We start from the raw sequence: 22,303 nt of genomic DNA on the forward strand, positions 1-22,303 counted from the left end.
TTCTCTTACCTTTCCTATTATCAGTCGGTGGGGTGTTACCACCATATCAAGACCTTTTACGATTGGATCCCCTGTTTACTGATCCGACTGATCCAGGATTAGCCTGCTGAGAGGAACTAGGAGATATAGAAGAATCAATTTGATTAGTTTCATGTGTGGAATGGGAGTCCTGGGTTCTAAGGCGTATAGGCCCTTTTCTTCCCAATGGTCTTCCAGTCCATTTGTAAGCAAAGCCCTCCGAAAATGCTAGTTTGTCCTTGACAAATTTGCCCTGTTTATTAGATATAATTTCTTTATTTAAAATTTCCAATCATTCCCGCATCTCGTTCCACTTAGTGGCAAAGGCGGGAAGTACAGTTAGATGTTTGTATTGATCACTAAGTTTGTCGATATCTCGATCAAGGGCAATTAAATCCTCAGTGTATTGAGCAATCAAAAGATTCATTGAGTCCAGACTATAATGTGTTAGACGTTTCTCCCAGGCTTGTTTGAGCATAGGAGTGGGTTCCTTTATAGTGGGGAAGATTTGAACCTTTAATCCGATAGGGCAAATCTCCTCCGCTGTGTATTGTTTGAAATATTCTAAATGCCAATGCAAATCTGATTTCCTTTTAAGCAGGCCATACATCTTGTCAAAGAATAATCTAAGATCATCATCCATTTGATGACCAGCTAAACAGGTGGTTTGTATACTAGACATAAACCCCACTCCAGACTGTACCTAGCACATCCATATTGATGGATCAATGAAAAGAAGATGCAAAAAAATGTAGAAAAATAAAAGAAAACAATGATCTCAGAGAATAGGGAAGGAAGGAAAAATGGGGAAGGAGAGGAAAGGGGGAGGGTAGGAAATGTATGGGGTCAAATTACGGAGCCCAAATATCTTGATGATTAGACAATGGGGATTGTCACTGCAATAGGTCAATTTATTCACTAGTATAAATAAATGAAAATACAGGCTGTGAAAAAAAGGAGGGGCTTGAAACAGCATATAGAAGCCAGACCTGGTCCACTAAGTGAATCAGGACGGGCTCCTCTGCCGTTTATGGAGGTGTGTTGTCCACCAAGTGAATAAATATATATGAAAGCCTGTGGTAAAATCAAGGGTCTATAGTACCAACATCCAATTATAGTTAAAAAAGGGGGGGGGGGGGGAATTACCAAAGACCAACCTCCCAGTAAGTATATCAATTTTGGTATGAGTCTCGTGCTATCTGGGGGAAGGCTCGTATACACTTCTTAGATGCTGCGTGTACCAATACTGTAAAACGTACAGTGTAAGGTGAATACGAAAACAGGGGGGGGGGTACCACGCCTCCAGGAAGTATCGTACCTGGTTAACAGTTCGTTAGTGAACACCCCAAACAAGTGGTCAAACCTTGAAATAGTACTATACCACAATTATATGTAGGTTACAATTTAGATAATGTAAACACAATCAATAATTCATAACCAATTTCAATACATGATTAAAAATGCCTTCTACGAATGTATAGCATAAAAAGTGCACTAGTGGTTCAGGAAAGGGTGTAAAAATAGGTACTCTAATAGCAAAATAAATATGTGCTAAAATATATATACAGGTGACTATAAAGTGCTCAATGCTTAAATATACAGGTGAGTGAAATATTCCAATCTTATTGTTCAGTCCTCCTAAGGTGCACCTCCCATCCGCGCTACAGCCGGTCACAGTGACACAGCCGATCCAATGACACAGCCGATCACAATACAGCAGCCCGGAAGATGACCGCGCATACGCGATCGGGAGCGCGCAGCGCGGTCATGTCGGTGGCGCTGTTTTCCGTAGGAACACAGCTGTCACCGGCAGTAGTAAACAGTCACTGACAGTGACTGTTTACTAAGTGATTGGCTGTGAATCCATTCACAGCCGATCACAAAATGTAAACAAAGAGCAGTAACTCACTGTTACTAGCTCTTCTCCCCTCACACAGTTTCCAGTGTGAGGAGAGCAGAGCTAGAAATAGTGAGTTACTGCTCTGTACACATGTCAAATGTAAAAGCACACAAATAAAGGTCCCCACACAGTCCTCAGCCAACCCCCCCCCCCTCCAATTGCACCTGTCACCCAACAGTCACCTCATCAGTGCCCAGAAATTGACACCCATAAGGCTACATTCACATGTGTGCGTAGCGATCGCGGGCAGAATCACAGCGATTCTGCCCGCGATCCAGAAATCATTGCAAATCGCGGGACGCCTGTGCGTTGCCTGTGATTTGCAATAGTACCCCAAATGCTGTGCGATGCCACGATTTCCACCTGCTGAATCGCGGTAACATCGCGCAAACAACGCATGATGCCCAAAAAAGGTACAAGAGCTTCTTTGGGGCGTCATGCGTTGTTTGCGTGAAGTTACCTAGATTCGGCAGGCGGAAATCGCAGCAACATCGCACAGCGTTTGGGGTACTATTGCAAATCACAGGCAACGCACAGGCGTCCCGCGATTTGCAATGATTTCTGGATCGCGGGCAGTATCGCAGTGATTCTGCCCGCGATTGCTACGCTCACATGTGGACATAGCCTAAAGTTCACCGGTCACCAGAGACTGCCATCAGTACCGCCGTGCACCATCGCCCGTCACCTGTCACCCATCAGTTACCATCGCCCGTCACCTTTTACCCCATCAGTCATCGTCATATGTCACCCTATCAATCATCGTCACTTGTCACCCCATCAGTGATCGTCACTTGTCACCCCATCAATCATCGTCACTTGTCACCCTGTCAGTGATTGTCATCTGTCACCCCATCAATCATCGTCACTTATCACTTCATCAATCATCGTCACCTGTCACCTCATCAATCATCGTCACCTGTCACCCCATCAGTCATCGTCACCTGTCACCCCATCAGTCATCGTCACCTGTCACCCCATCAGTCATTGTCACCTTTCACCCCATCAGTCATTGTCACCTGTCACCCCATCAGTCATCGTCACCTGTCAACCCATCAGTCATCGTCACCTGTCACCCCATCAGTCATCGTCACCTGTTTGCCATATACATGCAATCACTTACCGACCGCCTAACGACTATATGCATCGGCCATTAAAAGCTAAAAACTGGGGTTATGGCAGCAGATAGCTGCCATAACCCCGGTATTTTTTGAAACGGCGGGCGGGCGGCTTTCAGATAAGGGTGGTCCCAGTGGCGGATTCGCCACGGAATTACCCTTACGGTGCAGGGGAAGAGGTGCCCCCCCTCCTGCCGCTTCCCAGAACGTTTTCCCAGCTTACCGGACCCGCCGGCAGCGGGGAAAATTATTCGGTCCCGGATCCTCAGAGACAGGAAGTCAAGTGAGGGCAAGATGGCCCTCACTCGAATCTATGGTCTAGGAGGACCGGAGCTACGTCAAAAGACGTTGCTTAGCAACCTGTTTAAAGGGCCGTTTTTTTTTTTTCCTTTTTCAACTTTTTGACCCCAGATCTCACAATAAAGAGGACCTGTCATGCCTATTTCTATTACAAGGGATGTTTACATTCCTTGTAATAGGAATAAAAATGATCTAAATATTTTTTTTTTAAACTGTGTAAAAATAAAAAAATAATAAATAAAATAAATAGGAAAAAAAAAAAATTAAAGCGCCCTGTCCCCGTTAGCTCGCACGCAGAAGCAAACGCATACGCAAGTCCCGCCCACATATGTAAACGGTGTTCAAACCATACATGTGAGGTATATCCGCGATTGTTAGAGCGAGAGCAATAATTTGAGCCCTAGACCTCCTTTGTAACTCTAAGCTAGTAACCTGCAGAAATTTTTAAAATGTTGCCTATGGGGATTTTTAAGTACCAATGTTTGGCGCCATTCTGTGAGCATGCGCAGGTTTGAAGCATGACATGTTGGGTATCTAATTACTCGGCGTAACATTATCTTTCACATTATGGAAAAAAATTGGGCTAAATTTACTGTTTTCTTATTTTTTAGTTCAAAAAAGTGAATTTTTTTCAAAAAGATTGCATTTGGAAGACTGCTGCGCAAATATGGTGTGATAAAAAATATTGCAACGATCTCCATTTTATTCTCTAGGGTCTCTGCTAAAAAAAAATATATAATGTTTGGGGGTTCTAAGTAGTTTTCTAGCAAAAAAAATGATTTTAGCTTGTAAACACCAAGTGTCAAAAATAGGCCCAGTCTTAAAGTGGATAAATGGACAACTTTGTGAAAAGTGCTACTTGGATGTTAGGCCTATGTATGTGGTTAGGCTGTGTAAAAGTGTTACACATGTGGTATCGCCATACTCAGGAGGAATAGCAGAATGTATTTTGGGGTGCAATTTTTGCTATGTACATGCTATGTGTTAGAAATATTGCATAAATGGACAGCTTTGTGTAAAAACAATGTGTTTTCATTTTCTTTCCACATTTTCCAAAAACTTGTGGAAAAAAATGACATATTCAAAAGACTCAAAATTTATATGTTGGGCTGTTTGCTTTCCAAAATAGGGTCATTTTATGGGGGGTTCCATTGTCCTGGTGCTCCAGGGCCTTCAAAAGTGCGATAGGTTGTCAGGAAATTAGTGCTCCTAGAATGCCGGACGGTGCTACTTGGATGTTAGGCCTCTGTATGTGGCCAGGCTGTGAAAAAGTCTCACACATGTGGTATCGCCATACTCAGGAGGAGTAGTAGAATGTGTTTTGGGGTGTAGTTGCAAGTATACATATGCTGTGTGAGAGAAATAACCTGTTAATACGTCAATTTGTAAAAAAAAAAAAATAAAAAATCTTCATTTTGCAAAGAGTTGTGGGAAAAAATTACAACTTCAAAAAACTCACCATGCCCCTTATTAAATACATTGGAATGTCTACTTTCCAAAAAGGGGTCATTTGGGGGGTATTTGTACTTTCCTGACTTTTTAGTGTCTCAAGAAATTAGATAGGCCTTCAGTACATCAGGTGTGGTCAAGTGTGATCAATTTTCAATGATTAGCACCATAACTTGTGGACTCTATAACTTTCACAAAGACCAAATAATATATACTTATTTGGGTTATTTTTACCAAAAATAAGTAGCAGTATAAATTTTGGCCAAAATTTGTGAAGAAAAATTACTCATTTGCTAAATTTTATGACAGAAACAAAGAAAAATGCGTTTTTTTTTACAATATTTTCAGTCTTTTTTTATTTATAGCACAAAAAATAAAAAACCCATTAGTGATTAAATACCATCAAAAGAAATCTCTATTTGTGTGAAAAAAAGGACACAATTTTTTTATGGGTACAGTGTTGCATGACTGAGTAATTGTCATTCAAAGTGTGAGAGCGCTGAAAGCTGAAAATCAGTCTGGGCAGGAAGGGGGTGAAAGTGCAATGTAGGCAAGTGGTTAAGTGAGGAAAAAAGATTAAAAAAAAAAAAAAATCCACACGTGTTCCAAAACTTCAATTTTATAATAATAACTTATGTGATGTTACACAAAAGAGAAAAAAAATATATAACCCCTATGAGCACCCCACACATGTAGCTTCCCATCATATTATATGTTACAACCAAAATTATATTGTGTGTCTTAAACCCAAGTGCATCCTACAACTATTCCCTATGCAGTTGGAGAAACCTCGGGGGGAAAAAAAAAAAAACGACAATTGCTTTCCCTATTGGGTTTCCACTTACATCCTATATGTTATGGGAGGGGGGTTGTGCTGAGCGATATCTATCATAGCAACACACAGGGAGCCAGCCCCCCGTCTCCTGTTGATATACATCAGTTCCTGTATAATGCATCCATGGTAGCCATGGTATTCTAGTCTGTTCCTCCGTACCCCTCAATGCAGCAGTCATTTCTTCCATTTTTTGGATCTCATTAACCTTTGAATACCAAAGCTTAATTGGTAGTGGCATATTTTGCCTCCAAAATACCGGTATACATGCTTTTGCGGCATTGAGGAGTCGGAGTGTCAACGACTTTCTATACGTCTTAACTGAACTCGATGTCAGATGGAGCAGACATAATGCAGGGTCGTCCAGTACCTCCACATTAGTCAGTTTAATGATTGAGGCAACCTTTATCCAAAAAGGCCACAGAAGGGAGCACTCCCAAAAAATATGTAACACGGTGCCCTCCTTCAATCCACAGCGCCAACACTTATCTGAACCGCTCGCATCCATTTTACTACTGGAACCCTATACCATCTGGTCAGAATTTTATATCCTGTTTCCTGTATTTTACTATCTAATGAGGATTTGTGTACCAAGCTCAATATCTTATTTATTTTTTCCGGTGTCAATGTAATCATAAGATCCCGCTCCCACTTTCATAAAAATGTCAAATACTGTTCTACCGGGTCCTCTAATAACATAGTATAAAACCGAGATATTAGGTGTCTAGGAGCTTCTCCTGATAAACATAAGGTTTCAAATTGAGTCGGATCTCGTGGTATATAGCCTTTTTGCAGGAATGACCAGATAAAGTGTCGCAATTGGTAGATACTAAAATAATCTAATGACACTCCAGGCCATGCCTTAATCTCCTCTTGAGAAGGCATATGGCCTTGTTGCCATACATCACACACACGTATTCTTCCCAAATGCACCAACTTACGTATCCTGGCATTCGTACAGCCGGGGGAAAAATCCGGATTGCCCAAGATAAGCGTTAAAGGCGAGGGATAGGGTGCTATCATAGGATGGATTTGCATTAGTCGGGATTCTCTCAGCATTACCCCCACTGTTGGGTGTGCCCATATTGCATCCGTAGATGCAAAGACCGACCATGGGGCCGGCGGGGTTGGCTGTCCGGCCTCTACTACCTCTATCCCAACCCAGCGTTTAGTGGCTCGGCTGCAGTGCCAATTACTAAGTGTATGGCCCTATAATACCGAAGAATATCAGGTAGTCCGACTCCTCCTCTTTCCTTGGGCAGAAATAAGGTCTGTATCCTGATCCTAGGGGATTTGGTTGACCATATAAATGTTCGAAACAAAACGTTAATTTGATGAAAAAATGAAGAGGGGATGGCAACTGGTAGAGCCTGTAGCATGTACAGTATCCTAGGAAGTACATTCATTTTAATTACACTACACCGACCAAACCATGTTAAGGCCAAGGGTTGCCACGTGCATAGATCTGCCTTAATTTTCCCCACTAATGTAAGGTGATTCCTTCTATATAAATCTAGTGGGTCTGGTGTAATTTGTACCCCCAGGTAATCCAGTGAGCCATTAGCCCACTGGAACGAGAAGGACCTTCGCAAACAGAGTTCTTCCTGGGAAGATAGGGATATATTCAGAGCCGCCGATTTTTTTAAATTAATCTTAAAGTTAGATAGATTACCATATACTTGCAGGGCGTCTAAGATATTAGGTAATGTAATAGATGGATTGGTGGCGAAAAACATAAGGTCATCTGCAAAAGCGGCCACCTTATGTTTATCGTCACCATGCGACACCCCCATAACATTATGGGACTTACGTATCCAGCACAGCAGTGGTTCAAGACTTAAAATGAATATAAGAGGAGACAACGGGCAGCCCTGGCGTGTACTATTAGAAATTGAAAAATAGTCTGACCTCCACTCATTCACCCGCACAGCAGTCGACGGTGCAGAATAGAGAGCCAATATATATTGCCGCATTTGGGGGCCCAATCCAATATATGACAGGATGGCCGTATAAAACACCAGGCCACCCTGTCAAAGGCTTTCTCTGCATCAGTCGATAGTAATACCAATTTGCTCTGTGTAGTTCTGGCTGAGCGTATAAGATCTATTACACGTGTCGTGTTATCACGTGCCTCCCGGGACTGCACAAAGCCAACCTGATCTACATGTATCAAGTGGGGAATATGGGGCATGAGGCGATTTGCAAGGATCTTCGAATATAGTTTAGTATCAGAATTTATGAGGGATATGTGTCGATAATTTCCACATACCAGGGGATCTTTCCCTTCTTTATGTATTAAGGTAATATGAGCCCTTAACAAGTCAATTGGTAGAGCTGAGCCGTTCCGTACTGCATTGAAATGTGCTAATAGAGGCTGTTTAAGACACACACTAAATTTCTGATAGTAAGATAGGGGAAACCCATCAGGGCCAGGCGCTTTATGTGATTTAGATTGTGTAAGGGCTAGCATCAATTCCTCTTCCGTAATTTCCCCGTCAAGTTTTAATGCTTGTTCCTCAGATATAGTAGGCATACCAGAATCATGTAGGTATGTCTCTATTTGTTCTGCTTTTTTATGGAGGGGTATTTTTTGCCCAGAGTTATGTAAATTATACAAAGAAAGGTAAAAGGAACGAAACTCATCTGCAATATCCTTAGAAGTATGTACTATTCCTCCTCCTTCTCTCTGGATTTGTGATATATATGTTCGACGTCTCGGTCCTCTTAATACCCAAGCCAACATCACCCCTGGTTTGTTTGAGTACTCATAAAAAAGCCTTCTGGTCCACATCATGCTTCGTATCGTCTTTTGAAAGAGGATGCATTTAAGCTCCTCTCTAGCACACGTGAGGGGAGCCAAATGCACCTCTGCTAAGGTACACTTATGGAGCTTACTGAGAGAATCTATTTTGGAAAGAAGATCTCTTACAACCGATTCTTGTTCTTTTTTACGTTGTGTGGCAATCCGAATAAATACCCCTCGTATTACACATTTATGTGCCTCCCAGGTAACTGGTGATATAGATTCATCGTTATTTTCCCGGAAATAATTAACCATTGATTCGTCCACCTCTGTTACCGCCTCTGGGATTTGTAGAAGAGATTCGTTTAGACACCAGGATGCAGGTCTAGGGGGTCTCGCCTCCCATTCTAAAGTCATATGTACAGGTGAATGATCTGAAATGGAAAAATCAACTATATCAGACGAAGAGACCAAAGGCAGATCAGACTGTGTTATAAGGATGCGATCAATTCGAGTATAGGCGCCATGGATTGAGGAGTAATATGTATAATTTCTCTCTCTAGGATGCATCAATCGCCATGGATCAGTTAGCTCCAATAACGAAATTTCGCGTTGTAACCTCCGTAGTCGGGCATATGAGATACTTGAGGTTCTCCTAGAGGCATCCAGTAATGGCTCGGGGACATAGTTAAAATCCCCCCCCCCCATCACAAGATGCCCCTCACGTAAACCCAATATAGCCGGTATCAATTGCTGTAGAAACACCAAGTGGTCTGAATTAAGGAAATATACATTCAATAGTGTTACGTCTGTACTCCCCATACTCCCTTTGACCATTAGGTATCTACCCATAGGGTCAACTAATTCCTCTTTATAAATCCAAGACATAGATTTAGAAATAAGGGTACTTACCCCCTTGGATTTAGAAATAGGGGATGGAGCATGGTAAAATCCTTATTATAAAATTTGGGTAGGCACTCTTTACGGAAATATGTCTCTTGTACAAATGCTACATGTGTGGAGTAACGTTTTAGATCACTTTATAGACGTACAAGTTTTTGTGGGGTAGACAGCCCTCTAACATTATATGTAGTAATCTTACAACCTGTAGTCGCTCGCGGCAACATAGCAACCTTGGATGCCATATTTGCAGTGGCGTAGTGTGGGTTATCAGCACCCGGGGAAAGGCAAGTAATTTGGGCCCCCTAACCCGCGGGATTTTAGCACTGGAGTCTCTTCCACTAGATTAGTTAAAGAAACCCTTACCCCCTAGGCACATGTATTGTTTGTTATGAAAATACTGATGTAATTAAAGTAAAATGCATCTAAATACAAGTTTGAATGACCAGCGTGCCCCCTTTCAATGCAGAATGACCAGTGTGCCCCCTTTTCAATGCAGAGAGACCAGCGTGCCCCCTTTCAATGCAGAGAGACCAGCGTGCCCCCTTTCAATGCAGAATTACCAGCGTGCCCACTTTCAATGCAGAGAGACCAGCGTGCCCCCATTCAATGCAGAGAGACCAGCGTGCCCCCTTTCAATGCAGAGAGACCAGCGTGCCCCTTTCAATGCAGAATGACCAGCGTGCCCCCTTTGAATGCAGAATGAGCAGCATGCCCCCTTTCAGTGCAGAGTGACCAACGTGCCCCCTTTCAATGCAGAATGACCAGCGTGCCCCCTTTCAATGCAGAGAGACCAGCATGCCCCCTTTCAATGCAGAATTACCAGCGTGCCCCCATTCAATGCAGAGAGACCAGCGTGCCCCCATTCAATGCAAAGAGACCAGCGTGCCCCCTTTCAATGCAGAATGACCAGCGTGCCCCCTTTCAATGCAGAGAGACCAGCGTGCCCCCTTTCAATGCAGAGAGACCAGCGTGCCCCCTTTCAATGCAGAGAGACCAGCGTGCCCCCATTCAATGAAGAGAGACCAGCGTGCCCCCCCTTTCAATGCAGAGTGACCAGCATGCCCCCTTTCAATGCAGAGTGACCAGCGTGCCCCCTTTCAATGCAGAATGACCAGCGTGCCCCCTTTCAATGCAGAGAGACCAGCGTGCCCCCTTTCAATGCAGAGAGACCAGCGTGCCCCCTTTCAATGCAGAGTGACCAGTGTGCCCCCTTTCAATGCAGAGAGAACAGCGTGCCCCCTTTCAATGCAGAATGACCAGCGTGCCCCCTTTCAATGCAGACAGACCAGCGTGCCCCCTTCAATGCAGAGAGACTTACCTGCAGCGGCGGCTTCTCCTCAGTTCCCCGCGTCTCCTCGAGTCCTCCCGCGTCCTCCTCGGCCAATGGCATGGGTTCACTTTTCGGCCAATCAGGAAGCGGGTCTCGGACCCGCTTCCTGATTGGCCAGGAGGAGGATCCGTGTGACAATTGCAAATTTTCATTCGCTATTGTCACATAATGGGCTGGTCCACCCTTTTTTGAAGCCTATTAGAAAAACCCACTCTGTGACAGCACCAGGCTGCTGACTCACTCGCTGCTAAACTGACTGAGCAGTGAGGAGAGGCGGCATAGGGGGCTTGGCTTGCAACGCCACCCCACCCCACACCAATGGACAGGTGAGGCACATTCCAGCCCTGCACTGACCCGCCATTTTCAGCCATAGGGCGGCCGCGCTGGACATCTCCCAGCCTAAAGATGGAGGCAGCCGCAGATAGTGTGTGAACTGTGTAAGTCAGAGTCAGACAGACAGAGTGACACTGAGGATGCGCCCCCCCAGATGTTGCGCCCGGTGTGGCCGCCCCCCCTGCACCCCCCACGCTACGCCACTGCATATTTGACATCCCCCGTCCCATAGGGCAGCAAAAAAAAGGGCCCCCAAAAAGAGGCAGAAATCCCTATAAATTGGTTAAACCTTAACCATGCGCAACCAGGCGCCTACCTAATGTAGAGAAATGTGGTTGCAATAACCCCCGGAGGATAAATAGAAACCCCCCCCCCCAAATTATGAATATAACTACATATATATAAAAAAGGAAAAACAACAATGAGTCTATCCACAATGAGAGAAAAAAGAAAAGACAAAAAAAAGGTTCTGGGAGACATGTTTGGTATATACCAGCCTCTCATAATTATTGATGTCAAATCCTGCCAAAAAAAAACAAAAAACAAAAAAAACTGGCAGGCATATTTGATCGCATATATACCTCTATCCCTCCTTCATCCTCCCCCGCCCTTAACCCATTCCCCTTCCATCTGTCTTCCCCATCCCCTCGTTTTAAAATATATTCCCATCTCCCTAATATCCAGAGAAATGGGATCACATTAGGCTGGCCATACATGTTCAACCTCTGTTGCACAATCCTCTGCTAGATCTACCACAAACCACACGACGTGAGGCCAAAGCCAAACAACACATTCATCTGCATCCAATTAGGCAGGCCCTCGCACTACACACCTGAAGGCAAAAAAAATAAAAAATTGGACAGAAAATTGCATGAAAATTGTATCATGTATAGCCAGCCTTACTCAAATAGGGGAGACAACGGATTTTTAGCACTTTGTCTCTAGGATATCTATGTGAATGTCCATCATACAAACATATGTGGTTTTTTTACGTCCTAACTGGACTAATTGGTTTCTTCTGTGACTGACTTGCTCCGACGTCGGTAGGGCCGATTTAATCTCGTATCCCATATACCTTGATCACCTAATATTTTAAGCCAATCCATTACAGGGATAGGAGAAGTCTCCAGAAAAATAAAAAGATCCGGGAGTTGATTGGGCCATTTCAACTTAAACAACCTTCCTTTGCTCTGTACCACCAGATGGAATGGGTGACCCCAATGATATGTCCCCCCCAGTATTTCGTATAACCTCCAAGAGAGGTTTCAACATGGACCTCATCCTAAGCGTATTACGAGATATATCTGGTAGCAGTTTTATAGGTATGCCTTCAAATTCAATCAGGCCCCTTGTCCACACTCTCTTCGCATAATATCCTCTTTAAGGGAGTATAAATGAATCTTAATCAAGACATCAGATGAGAGGTCTGGGCCCAAGTTACGTGGGGATTTAACCCTATGAGCTCTATCAATTTCAATATTTTCAGTGGGGGGTCGTTCCAGCACCCCATTCAAGATCTTTATCACAGTAGACTTTAACTCCAGGTCCCCTATAGTTTCTGGTAGGCCACGTAGCCGTATGTTGTTCCTACGGTTGCGATTCTCTGTATCATCTAATTGGAGTTGCATTACCTTTGTCGATTTGTGGTGCCTCAAGTCAAGTATGGGATTTTAAGGGCAGGAGTAAGGCGAGTAAACAGTAGTAGTACAATTTGTAGATAAAATTTATTCACATGTATAATTATATACAGAGATTTGAGTGAATTAATGGGTAAAGTCCCATTGTGATAGTGAAGAGAAAAGAGTAGTAGGTGTGGTTACACGTGAAAATAGTGACTTTAGACAAGAAAGGTAGATGGTCCTGCTCTGCTGTTCCTCATATCAAAGAATGGGAAATGGTTGCAGAGAGGGGCCTGATCGGTATTCCAACATGTTTCGGCCCAGTAGCGGCCTTTATCAAGGATGTTACCGATTCTAGGAATAAGTACAATGAATTGTCAGAAATAGTAGCATATATTTGCTCAAGTTTAAGTTATATATAGAATAGTAGATAAACATACATATTTTTTGTCCACTTTCTGGAGTATTGCTTTCCCAGACTTTTTCCAGGAGCTGCAGGAACAATGCTGTATTGGGTGAGAAAAGTACGGTATAGTTGTAGTTGGAGCCACAGGTGAAACAACCTGAAGAGTTGTTGGTAATAAGTAGTATAAAAATAATAATAATAATTACTTCTTGGGCCACGTTTTTTCTGGTCCAATGTAGTTCAATGTGGCTATAGTGTATAACTTTCCACATTGATGGAGATCATCTGTGGTGTTTGCACATTGATGGGAGTCATCTGAGGTGCAAGGTATATAAGAAAGATGCATAGTAAAGTAAAGGATGGTTTGAGGTAAAAATAAATAAACATCCTTGAATGCAGTACTGAGGGTTTGAAAAGTAAGGACTTGATGGAGAGATGTTGGTACATCTTTTCAAGTCTATGCTTACGTTTTGTAGAAGGTATTGGTATGGTGTTACAGCATGTTGCCTCCAGGTCCTGTCCTCCTGCGATCCGGGAGAGACTGAGGATCTGGAGGTGTTCCCCGGCCTTTTAAAGGTTGTCGCACATGCGCAGTGATGCGCTGTGTGACGCCTATGGGCGGTGTCCGTGGTCTAACGTGAGATGCGTCTGCACGCGGCAGATGCGGCATCCCTTGTAGCCGTGCGGACGTGCCCCTGCGGCCGCCGACACGGAAGAAAGCCAATAAATCCCAAGGGGGATAGTGGAGGGTGCAGGACCGACCGATTGGCTTAAAAATGCCCCGATCCAAAAGGGGAATCGGGGCTTTCCGTGCCGGGAGTTCCTGGAGTGCAGGAAATAAGCAAAAGAAGTGGATGAACAGTGTCATGACAGTATATGTACAGACGTATAAATACCAATTAAGTACATATGAGGAAGATTAAATAAATAAACAAGATATAATATATATTGATATATATATAGTTGCAGCAATATAATCATGAAGGGAGAGGGGATGTGAGACGGTCTGGATAGGGTCCGAGTAGGGAGGGTATTCTATGGTCAGGTATCCCGGTATCATGTTTTCGGCATGTATTGGGGAGTAGGATGGCCAAAAAATGGCCAATTGTAGGTTGGTCTAAATGGAGGTGGATTTCCTTGGTATGAGTTTAGTCTTTTTTGCCGGAAGAGAAACCTGGGAGGAATGGACGATAACTTTGGGCTTCATTTAGCCCTGGTGGGATGGTGGCCTTGAGAAGAGTAATCCAACGCATTTCTAGTTGTAATAACGTTTTGTTCCAGTCCCCCCCACGTAGTGGGATGTGGATCCTGTCCAGGGCCATGAAGTTGATTTTGGGCATTTTATAGTTGTGGTTGTCCCTTACGTGTCTGCCTAAAGGCACATAGAAATTGCCAATGTGCATGGTTTGGAGGTGTTGGTTGACCCTCTTCCCAAATTCCTGTCGGGTCTTTCCTATGTAGAAGGACCCGCATTCGCAGGTCATCATGTATATTATTCCTTTGGTTTTGCAGTTGCAAAAGTGCTTGGGTTGAAATGGTTCTCCATTCGGTAAGATAGTATTAGTTATTTGGCGGATGACAGGGCATTGGGCGCAGTCTCCGCATGGAAAGGTGCCTTTGTTCTTGCATGGGTCTCTTTTTGATCCTTCCTGGAATTCACTACGTACCAGTTGTTGTTGGAGGGAGCCTGCTTTCCTAAAAGTAATAGGTGGGTGGTGTGGTAGGAACTTCGAGGTGCTGGGTTCTTCCATGAGGATGGGCCAATTCTTAGTAAAGATGTTTCTAATTTCCTGGTGTTCGTTGGTGAATCTGATGATGATGCGAGTATCAATTCCGGTTTTGCTGGATTGCTTGTTTTTGAAGAGAAGCATTTCTCTATCTTTGTTGTTGGCCCGATTGTATGCCTTGCGTAGAGAGGTTTTGGTGTAGCCTCTTTCTAGGAATCGGGAAGTGAGTGCATCAGCTTCCAATTTGAAGTTGGCTGGGTCATTACAGTTTCTCTTGATTCTGAGGTATTGGCTATAGGGTATGGAGTGAATGAGGGGTTGTGGATGAAAGCTTGAGGCATGAAGAATGGAATTGCCTGCTGTCTCCTTCCTATAGAGAGTGGTGGAGATTTTTCCTGTGGGGTCTTTATATATTAGGGTATCAAGAAACGATATTTGATGTTTGTTATATGACATTGTGAAAAACATATTGTATTCGTTTTGATTCATCTTGGTTAATAACTCAAGTATCATGTGTTCTGGTCCGTTCCAAATAATCAATATATCGTCAATATATCTTTGCCATATGAGAATCTTGTCAGTATAGATGGTGTTTACTTCACTTGATAGAAATTCTTGCTCCCATGAGCCTAAGTAAATATTAGCGTACGAGGGCGCGCAGCTGGTTCCCATCGCAACCCCGCACGTTTGGATGTAGTAGTTGCCACCGAATGTGAAGACATTATAATTGAGTATGTATTGTAGCATGTCTGTGATGAACAGGTTGAATTTTTGATCACGTTGATTGTGGCAGCGAAGTGTTTTTTCGATAATTTGTATTCCTTTGGTGTGAGGTATGTTGTTGTATAGGAGATTCCACGTCAATCGTGATTAGGTAGGTTTCTTCTGGTATGGTGATGTCATTAAGTATCCTGAGAAGATGAAGTGTGTCTTGAGTATAAGAAGGCAGGTCTTTGACATGAGGGCGTAAGTATCGGTCAATAACTTTACTCATGGACTCTGAGATGCTTCCATTCCCGGATATAATCGGTCTTCCAGGTGGGTCATCCATGTTTTTATGCAGTTTGGGTAGTGCATATAATGTCGGAGTTTTGGGGTGTGGTGTCCTTATATATTCCCATAGGTTCTGGGAAATGGTACCTTCCCGGAATGCATTATCCACTTTGGTGTAGAAGATTTGATCATATGATTTGATCATAATTGGGGCAATCTGTTTGTAGCATTTGGTGTTAGAGAGTATTGTGTGGCACATATTTTTGTATTTTTCTTTGCTCATAACAACTACATTGCCTCCTTTGTCAGATGGCTTGATGATAATTGTGTCGTTATTTTTGAGTTCTTGAAGAGCTCGTTTTTGTTTGTTGGTCAGGTTAGACATATGTTTTTTCTCTCTGATTGCTTCTATGTCTTTTGTGGTTTGTCGCACAAACAGTGCGATTGCTGGGTTGGTGTTAAAGGAAGGGAATTTATTTGATTTCTTTTTGAAAGTAGGTATGTCTGTAGTTGCTTCTGGTTCCTCATTGTCAGAGTCTTGGTCTGGTTCACTGGGATCATCCCAGTCATCTAGGTCACTTTCTTGGAGTAGTAGGTTGAGGTCCCGGATGGCTCTGAACTCAGCCGCTGTAAGTGTAGGTGTGGCTTGTGGTTGGGGTTGTTTGTGATAAAGAGTTTTGAGTAGTAGATTTCTGGCAAATAAGTTGACGTCTTTAATGGTTTCAAACTTGTCTAGGCATGTATTAGGACAAAAGGAAAGGCCTAGAGATAGCACTTCATTTTGTTCCTTGGTTAGTATGTGGGATGATAGGTTTATTACCGTTTTTCTTCCTCCTGTTTCTTCTCCGATTGGTGTTTCCTGGGGGGTTTGGGGTTCGTTTTCCCTAAAAAAACACTCTGTTGTTTCTGGTCGACCTTTGATCGTGTAAACATGTTGTAGGCTTTGGGGGGTTGGTCTGTGTTCCCTGATTGTGTGGCTTGTTCATATGCCATATTGGTTCCTTGGAAATGGGGTTCATTTTCCTGAGTGTTTTCCTCATCTGTTCTACGTTGTGGTTCTTGTTGTTTTGGAGGTGGTCCTCTTCTATTTCTATGATAGTCAGGGCCAGAATTATATGAGGATGAGTCTGATGAATAATAATGTTGTCCTGTTTTATCTGAAGGTCTGCCATATTGGGTTCTGCGGTTGGTTCGTTGATTTGTCCATTTGTAAGCTCTGCCTTGGGCGAAAGCATTCTTGTCCCGCCAGTATTTTCTTTCTTTTTTCCGTAAGATGTCCTTTCCATATTCTTCCAGGTGTGATTTTAAGTTTGTTTTCCTGTTCACTGTATAATTGAGCTTTTTTGAGAGGGGCCAGTTGTTCGTAGGTTTTTTTGATGTCAAGATCTAGGGTTTTTATTTGTCTCAGATATTCTTCTTGTAGAAGAATCATTAAGTTCCTAGAACATTCATTAAGTTGGTTTTCCCATTCTTTCTTAAGTTGAGTTGTGACATTTTCCATAGTGGGAAAAATTTGGATTCTTAATCCCACCGGGTTGATCTTCTCGCTAATATAGCGTTCAAATGTTTTAATGTGCCAGTGTAGTGCCGACTTTCTCTCCAAGTGTTTTTGTAATGTTCGGAATAATGCCAAGATGTCGGATTCTGTTTGTTCTTTGGCTTTGAAGCTGGTGTGGATGCCTGACATAAGAGTCTCCCATTCATCACCAACCAGGTCCCCCACATCTTTTTCTCCTTCTTCTTCGGTCATCCTCGCTGAGTAAAAGGAGGATGTGGTTTTTTTACGTCCTAACTGGACTAATTGGTTTCTTCTGTGACTGACTTGCTCCGACGTCGGTAGGGCCGATTTAATCTCGTATCCCATATACCTTGATCACCTAATATTTTAAGCCAATCCATTACAGGGATAGGAGAAGTCTCCAGAAAAATAAAAAGATCCGGGAGTTGATTGGGCCATTTCAACTTAAACAACCTTCCTTTGCTCTGTACCACCAGATGGAATGGGTGACCCCAATGATATGTCCCCCCCAGTATTTCGTATAACCTCCAAGAGAGGTTTCAACATGGACCTCATCCTAAGCGTATTACGAGATAGATCTGGTAGCAGTTTTATAGGTATGCCTTCAAATTCAATCAGGCCCCTTGTCCACACTCTCTTCGCATAATATCCTCTTTAAGGGAGTATAAATGAATCTTAATCAAGACATCAGATGAGAGGTCTGGGCCCAACTTACGTGGGGATTTAACCCTATGAGCTCTATCAATTTCAATATTTTCAGTGGGGGGTCGTTCCAGCACCCCATTCAAGATCTTTATCACAGTAGACTTTAACTCCAGGTCCCCTATAGTTTCTGGTAGGCCACGTAGCCGTATGTTGTTCCTACGGTTGCGATTCTCTGTATCATCTAATTGGAGTTGCATTACCACCAATTGTTTTTAAAAGCATGACTGTAAGTCCTCTAATTCAGAGATTTTAGAGACCTGTATAGAATGAGCTGCTTCTATAGCACTGACCCTAGTGTCTGTTAATTCAATTTTCTGTTTAAGCGATATAATTTCAGTTTTAAAGTCACTCACGATTGAAGCAGCCATCTCACTGATATCCTGTTTAGTTGGAATCTGTGCTATGAAGTCTTGCCAAGCTGCCGCGGGCGGGGGGTTGGAGTTGCTGGTGTTGTATGGCCATCTCGCAGTCTCCTGCATGGGCCATCTTTTCTGGGGTGTCCGGGTGGGGAGGGCTCCTTTCTGTTACAGGATCGTCCGCCGCCTGATTCAAACCTCCTTTAGCGTTTTTTTCAGTGCTGCCGAGCCCAATGGAGCCGTTGGACGCATCTGCGCCATCTTTGGTCCCGCAAAGCCCTGTGGATGCCAAAGAAAATAGGACGTTATGTCCGACCGTCTACCGCTTGCTAGAGCCTGTTCATTGCTGTCAGCTGCGGACATGTGGGCAGGTGGAGGGAGGAGGTTCAGACACTGGCTTCAGAGGCTGGAACAGCTCACCAGATCACGGAGCTCCCATACTGTGTGTCCTCACAGCTCCATTGCTAGACCACACCCCCTTTGCCGCATTTTTGTTTATAAGGGGAATCCTTTATTTTCTTTGCAGTGACATAGGATGCATCCGCTCCTGAAGAAGTGGAATCTACTCCGTGAAACGCGTAGAGCTTGCCATGATGCAATCCCTTTTTATATATCTCTCTACCTACTTACCCCAGGGTTTTGTATATGCCCATTTTTAGCCAGTGCCTCACCTGTTTAGGCCTTGTCAGCTCTCTACGATTTTACATCTATGTTGTTTTAACTGTATTATTGCACCCACCACCATATGTATGTACCTATGCCAATTGTGGATACTTGTATGGTTGAGGACATACATCATTAGATTGTTTATATTGTTATCATGTTGTGGACCCACTTATATACCAAATATAGTCATGCTATACACCCCAACCGTTTGTATGCACTTCATATAAAGTCCCACTTGTTCCCCCTCCTTTCCTTTGTTCCCTTAGTTTTAGGGATGCTAGGCCATCAGCCCCTTGTACTATATTACTATGTTGTGGATTAGCCCACACACTACCTGTTTTACCATATGTTACAAGTTATGCCGATTGCCTTTTGTACTTTTTTTTTTACTCCCCTCCCTTAATTTTTTTTTTTTTATATGTAAGATTGGTAAGCCTTTCTTTTAATGCACACACACCTCTTAAAGTCAATACAATCACTCTACTCTAGTTTTAGCATACTGTCGTCAGTTTTATTTCTTGCTAGGTCAGCTTCCCTGTTCATTAGAAAGAGTTGATTATGCTGGTTACACATTATCTGTCTAGAAGTTCAGTGTTGAAGAATTTTAAGTTCTTTGGCAGGTAAAACAGTTAACACCTAGTTTTGTTTAAACCAATGCACTAATATTTATACTGTTTTTTTGTTTTTTAAGGATTTTTAGTGGGCTCATAAAAGATGTGTTAAGAAAATTCCCATGGTACTGGAGTGACTTTTATGATGCCCTCAACATACAATGTCTCTCAGCAATTTTGTTTATCTATCTGGCAACTGTGACAAATGCTATTACTTTTGGTGGCATGTTGGGAGATGCTACTGATAACATGCAGGTATGTACATACTACTTGTAATGTAATATGACTAAAATATAAACTATGTGTAAAACTCAGGTCATATTAAAAATCCCTAATCAAGTTCAGAAAGCTGATATGCTCACTGGTAAAGTCTCATGCTGATACTGACCCCTTTATACTGCCAAAGTTTTTTATTTCAGTTCCACTGTATATTTGGTTTTCATGATACATAATAACATTAAATCTGAACTCCAGGCAGGTGTAAAAAACACACACTAATACAGGCTTGCATTTAAAGTGATTCTAAAGGAAGAAGGTTTTTTACCTTAATGCATTCTATGCATTAGGGTCAAAAACCTTATAGGTGCAGCTGCCCCAGCCCCCCTTATTCTTACCTGAGCCCCATCTCGATCCAGCAATGTGCACAAGAGCAGCAGCTCTCCCGGGTCTCTCTCTCTCCTCATTGGCTCACACAGCAGCAGGAGCCCACTGGCTCCTGCTGCTGTCAATTACAGCCAGTAAGCCAATGAGGAGAGGCTGGGAGCAGGGCCAAGCCATGCTCCGTGTGTGAACGTACAATTTCAAAAATAACCTTTAGAATCACTTTAAGAGTACATATTTTAATATGTTTTTAAAAGCAAGAAGCAATAATACAGCAGAGCTTAACCACTTCCTGACCACCCGCCGCCTTTTTACCCTAGGCTCACATTTAACCCATTGATAACCCATAGGGTTAACCCCATCCCTACCAGTGTCATTATTACAGTAACAGTGCATATTTTTAGGACTGATTACTGTAGTAATGCCACTTGTACCCCCAAAAGTGTCAAAAATGTCAGTTAGGGGTCCGATCTGTCCGCCGCAATGTTGCAGTCCTGCAAAAAATCACAGATCGCCGCATTACTAGTAAAAAAAAAAAAAACAATAAAAATGACATAAATCTTTCCCGTAGTTTTTTTTTTTAAAGGTGTTTATTTAAATTTTTGCATAACAATAACAAAAAAAACAAAAACCACACTGGGCAGACATTGCCCATAAAACAAGTGTAAGGCAAGCATGTATATTACACAAGGGTATCAGAAGACAGCTTAACCTAACAATACAGGGGGGGGGGGGGGAGGGAGGGAGGGAATAGAGAGGGACCGTGACGGCCCAAAGCAAGGGGGGGGAGGAGGAAAAAGGGGATGCGTACCACAGAAGACCAGGAGAACCAAGCAACTGCGAGGCTATGCACTCAACCGGTCATCACAGTAGAAACACCTTCTGGGTTGAATATAGGTGGGGGGAGAAAAGGACACACCAACAAGACCAACAACACCACCGAAGAACTAAAACACACAACAAAAGACTACACCATACACACCAACACATCCTCATGCACACATCTTCCCCCTACCTCCAGGTACCCACCCCCCAAGGGGGGGGGGGGGTATATAACATACATCTTATTCAGTAAAAAATAAATCGCATAACATCCGGGGCCACTCAGAATCAGTCTCTCTGTCGCTCATTGACAGACGCAGTCCTCTTGATTAATATCAATTGGGTTATACTGCCCTCTACAGGAGTAGGACACTAGGCAGGAAAAAATGTTCCGGCCACACCTTAGGGGCAGTCCCAGGGGGTATATCCTCCCCTTCCTGCTACAGGATGTTAGTTTTTTTCTGCCTAGTCAGGAGTAAGGACCTAAGCTCCTTGCTGGGATCTCTGGTCCTGGCAAGTTTTTTTTTAGAGAAGTCTTTTTTTAGTTAGCTTTTTTCTCCAGTGTTGTTCCTGTGAGATCTTCAAGCAATTATGCCGGATCTGGGCGACGGGCTGGATGTTGAGGTCCAGTGGTCACCCCAGCCGGCCTACGAGCGCGTGCAAGCTCCAGCTCCGCGCTGGGTCGGCCGCGACATATTCAAGCAATTATGCTGGAGCTGGGCGACGGACTGGATGTTGAGATCCAGTGGTCACCCCAGCCGGCCTACGAGCGCGTGCAGACTCTAGCTCCGCGCTGGGTCGGCCGCGACATAGTCCCATTGGACAGGGACTGGCCCCACGAGTTAAACGCTCGCCAGGTCGCCTACGACCAGTCTGAATCGGAGTCGCGGCGTCCGTGTTGGCCGACAGCCCCCCCCCCCCGCCTCGGTGGAGAGAGATTCTGTCAGGAGTTGGTGCCCGCCTGTTCCGGTATGGTGAGTAGAATGTTCCCCCTCTCCTTCTGTCGGGTGGACGCGGGCCCCTCCGTGGAATAGTCGGACCCTCATGATCCCGGGTTCCCCTCTATCCTGTGTGACACACTCCTCCTATCTCCCCCTTGCTAAAAGATGGGTTGGTAAGTAAAGTATACCACTCCAGGAGGCTTGGTTTGGGAGCTGACAATCCTGTAGTCTGTCACTGCAAGGAAAGCCTGCATTATATACAGTATATAAGGATTGAGGAATCCAGGAGCATGGCACCGCGGGCATTTCCAGTAAAATAATCATGCAGATTATCAAGCACCGACCGATCGATCGGTCGGCTGCAGTGTGCGGAGCGCCATCCTTTCGAATCCATGACTAAGGTTTGTCAAGGAGG

General features: G+C 43.7%; 1 protein-coding gene across 1 annotated transcript in view; it reads left to right on the plus strand.

Moving 5' to 3' along the window:
* Nucleotides 1–22,303, plus strand: part of SLC4A9 (solute carrier family 4 member 9) — a 1,068,229-nt gene that overhangs the window by 368,653 nt on the left and 677,273 nt on the right. Inside the window, 1 exon segment of the mRNA XM_082254102.1 lies at nucleotides 19,606–19,780. Coding sequence (XP_082110228.1) covers nucleotides 19,606–19,780 — 175 coding nt within the window.

The sequence above is a fragment of the Pelophylax lessonae genome, assembly GCF_965119305.1.
Source record: "Pelophylax lessonae genome assembly, chromosome: 4".
NCBI classification, from domain to species: domain Eukaryota; kingdom Metazoa; phylum Chordata; class Amphibia; order Anura; family Ranidae; genus Pelophylax; species Pelophylax lessonae.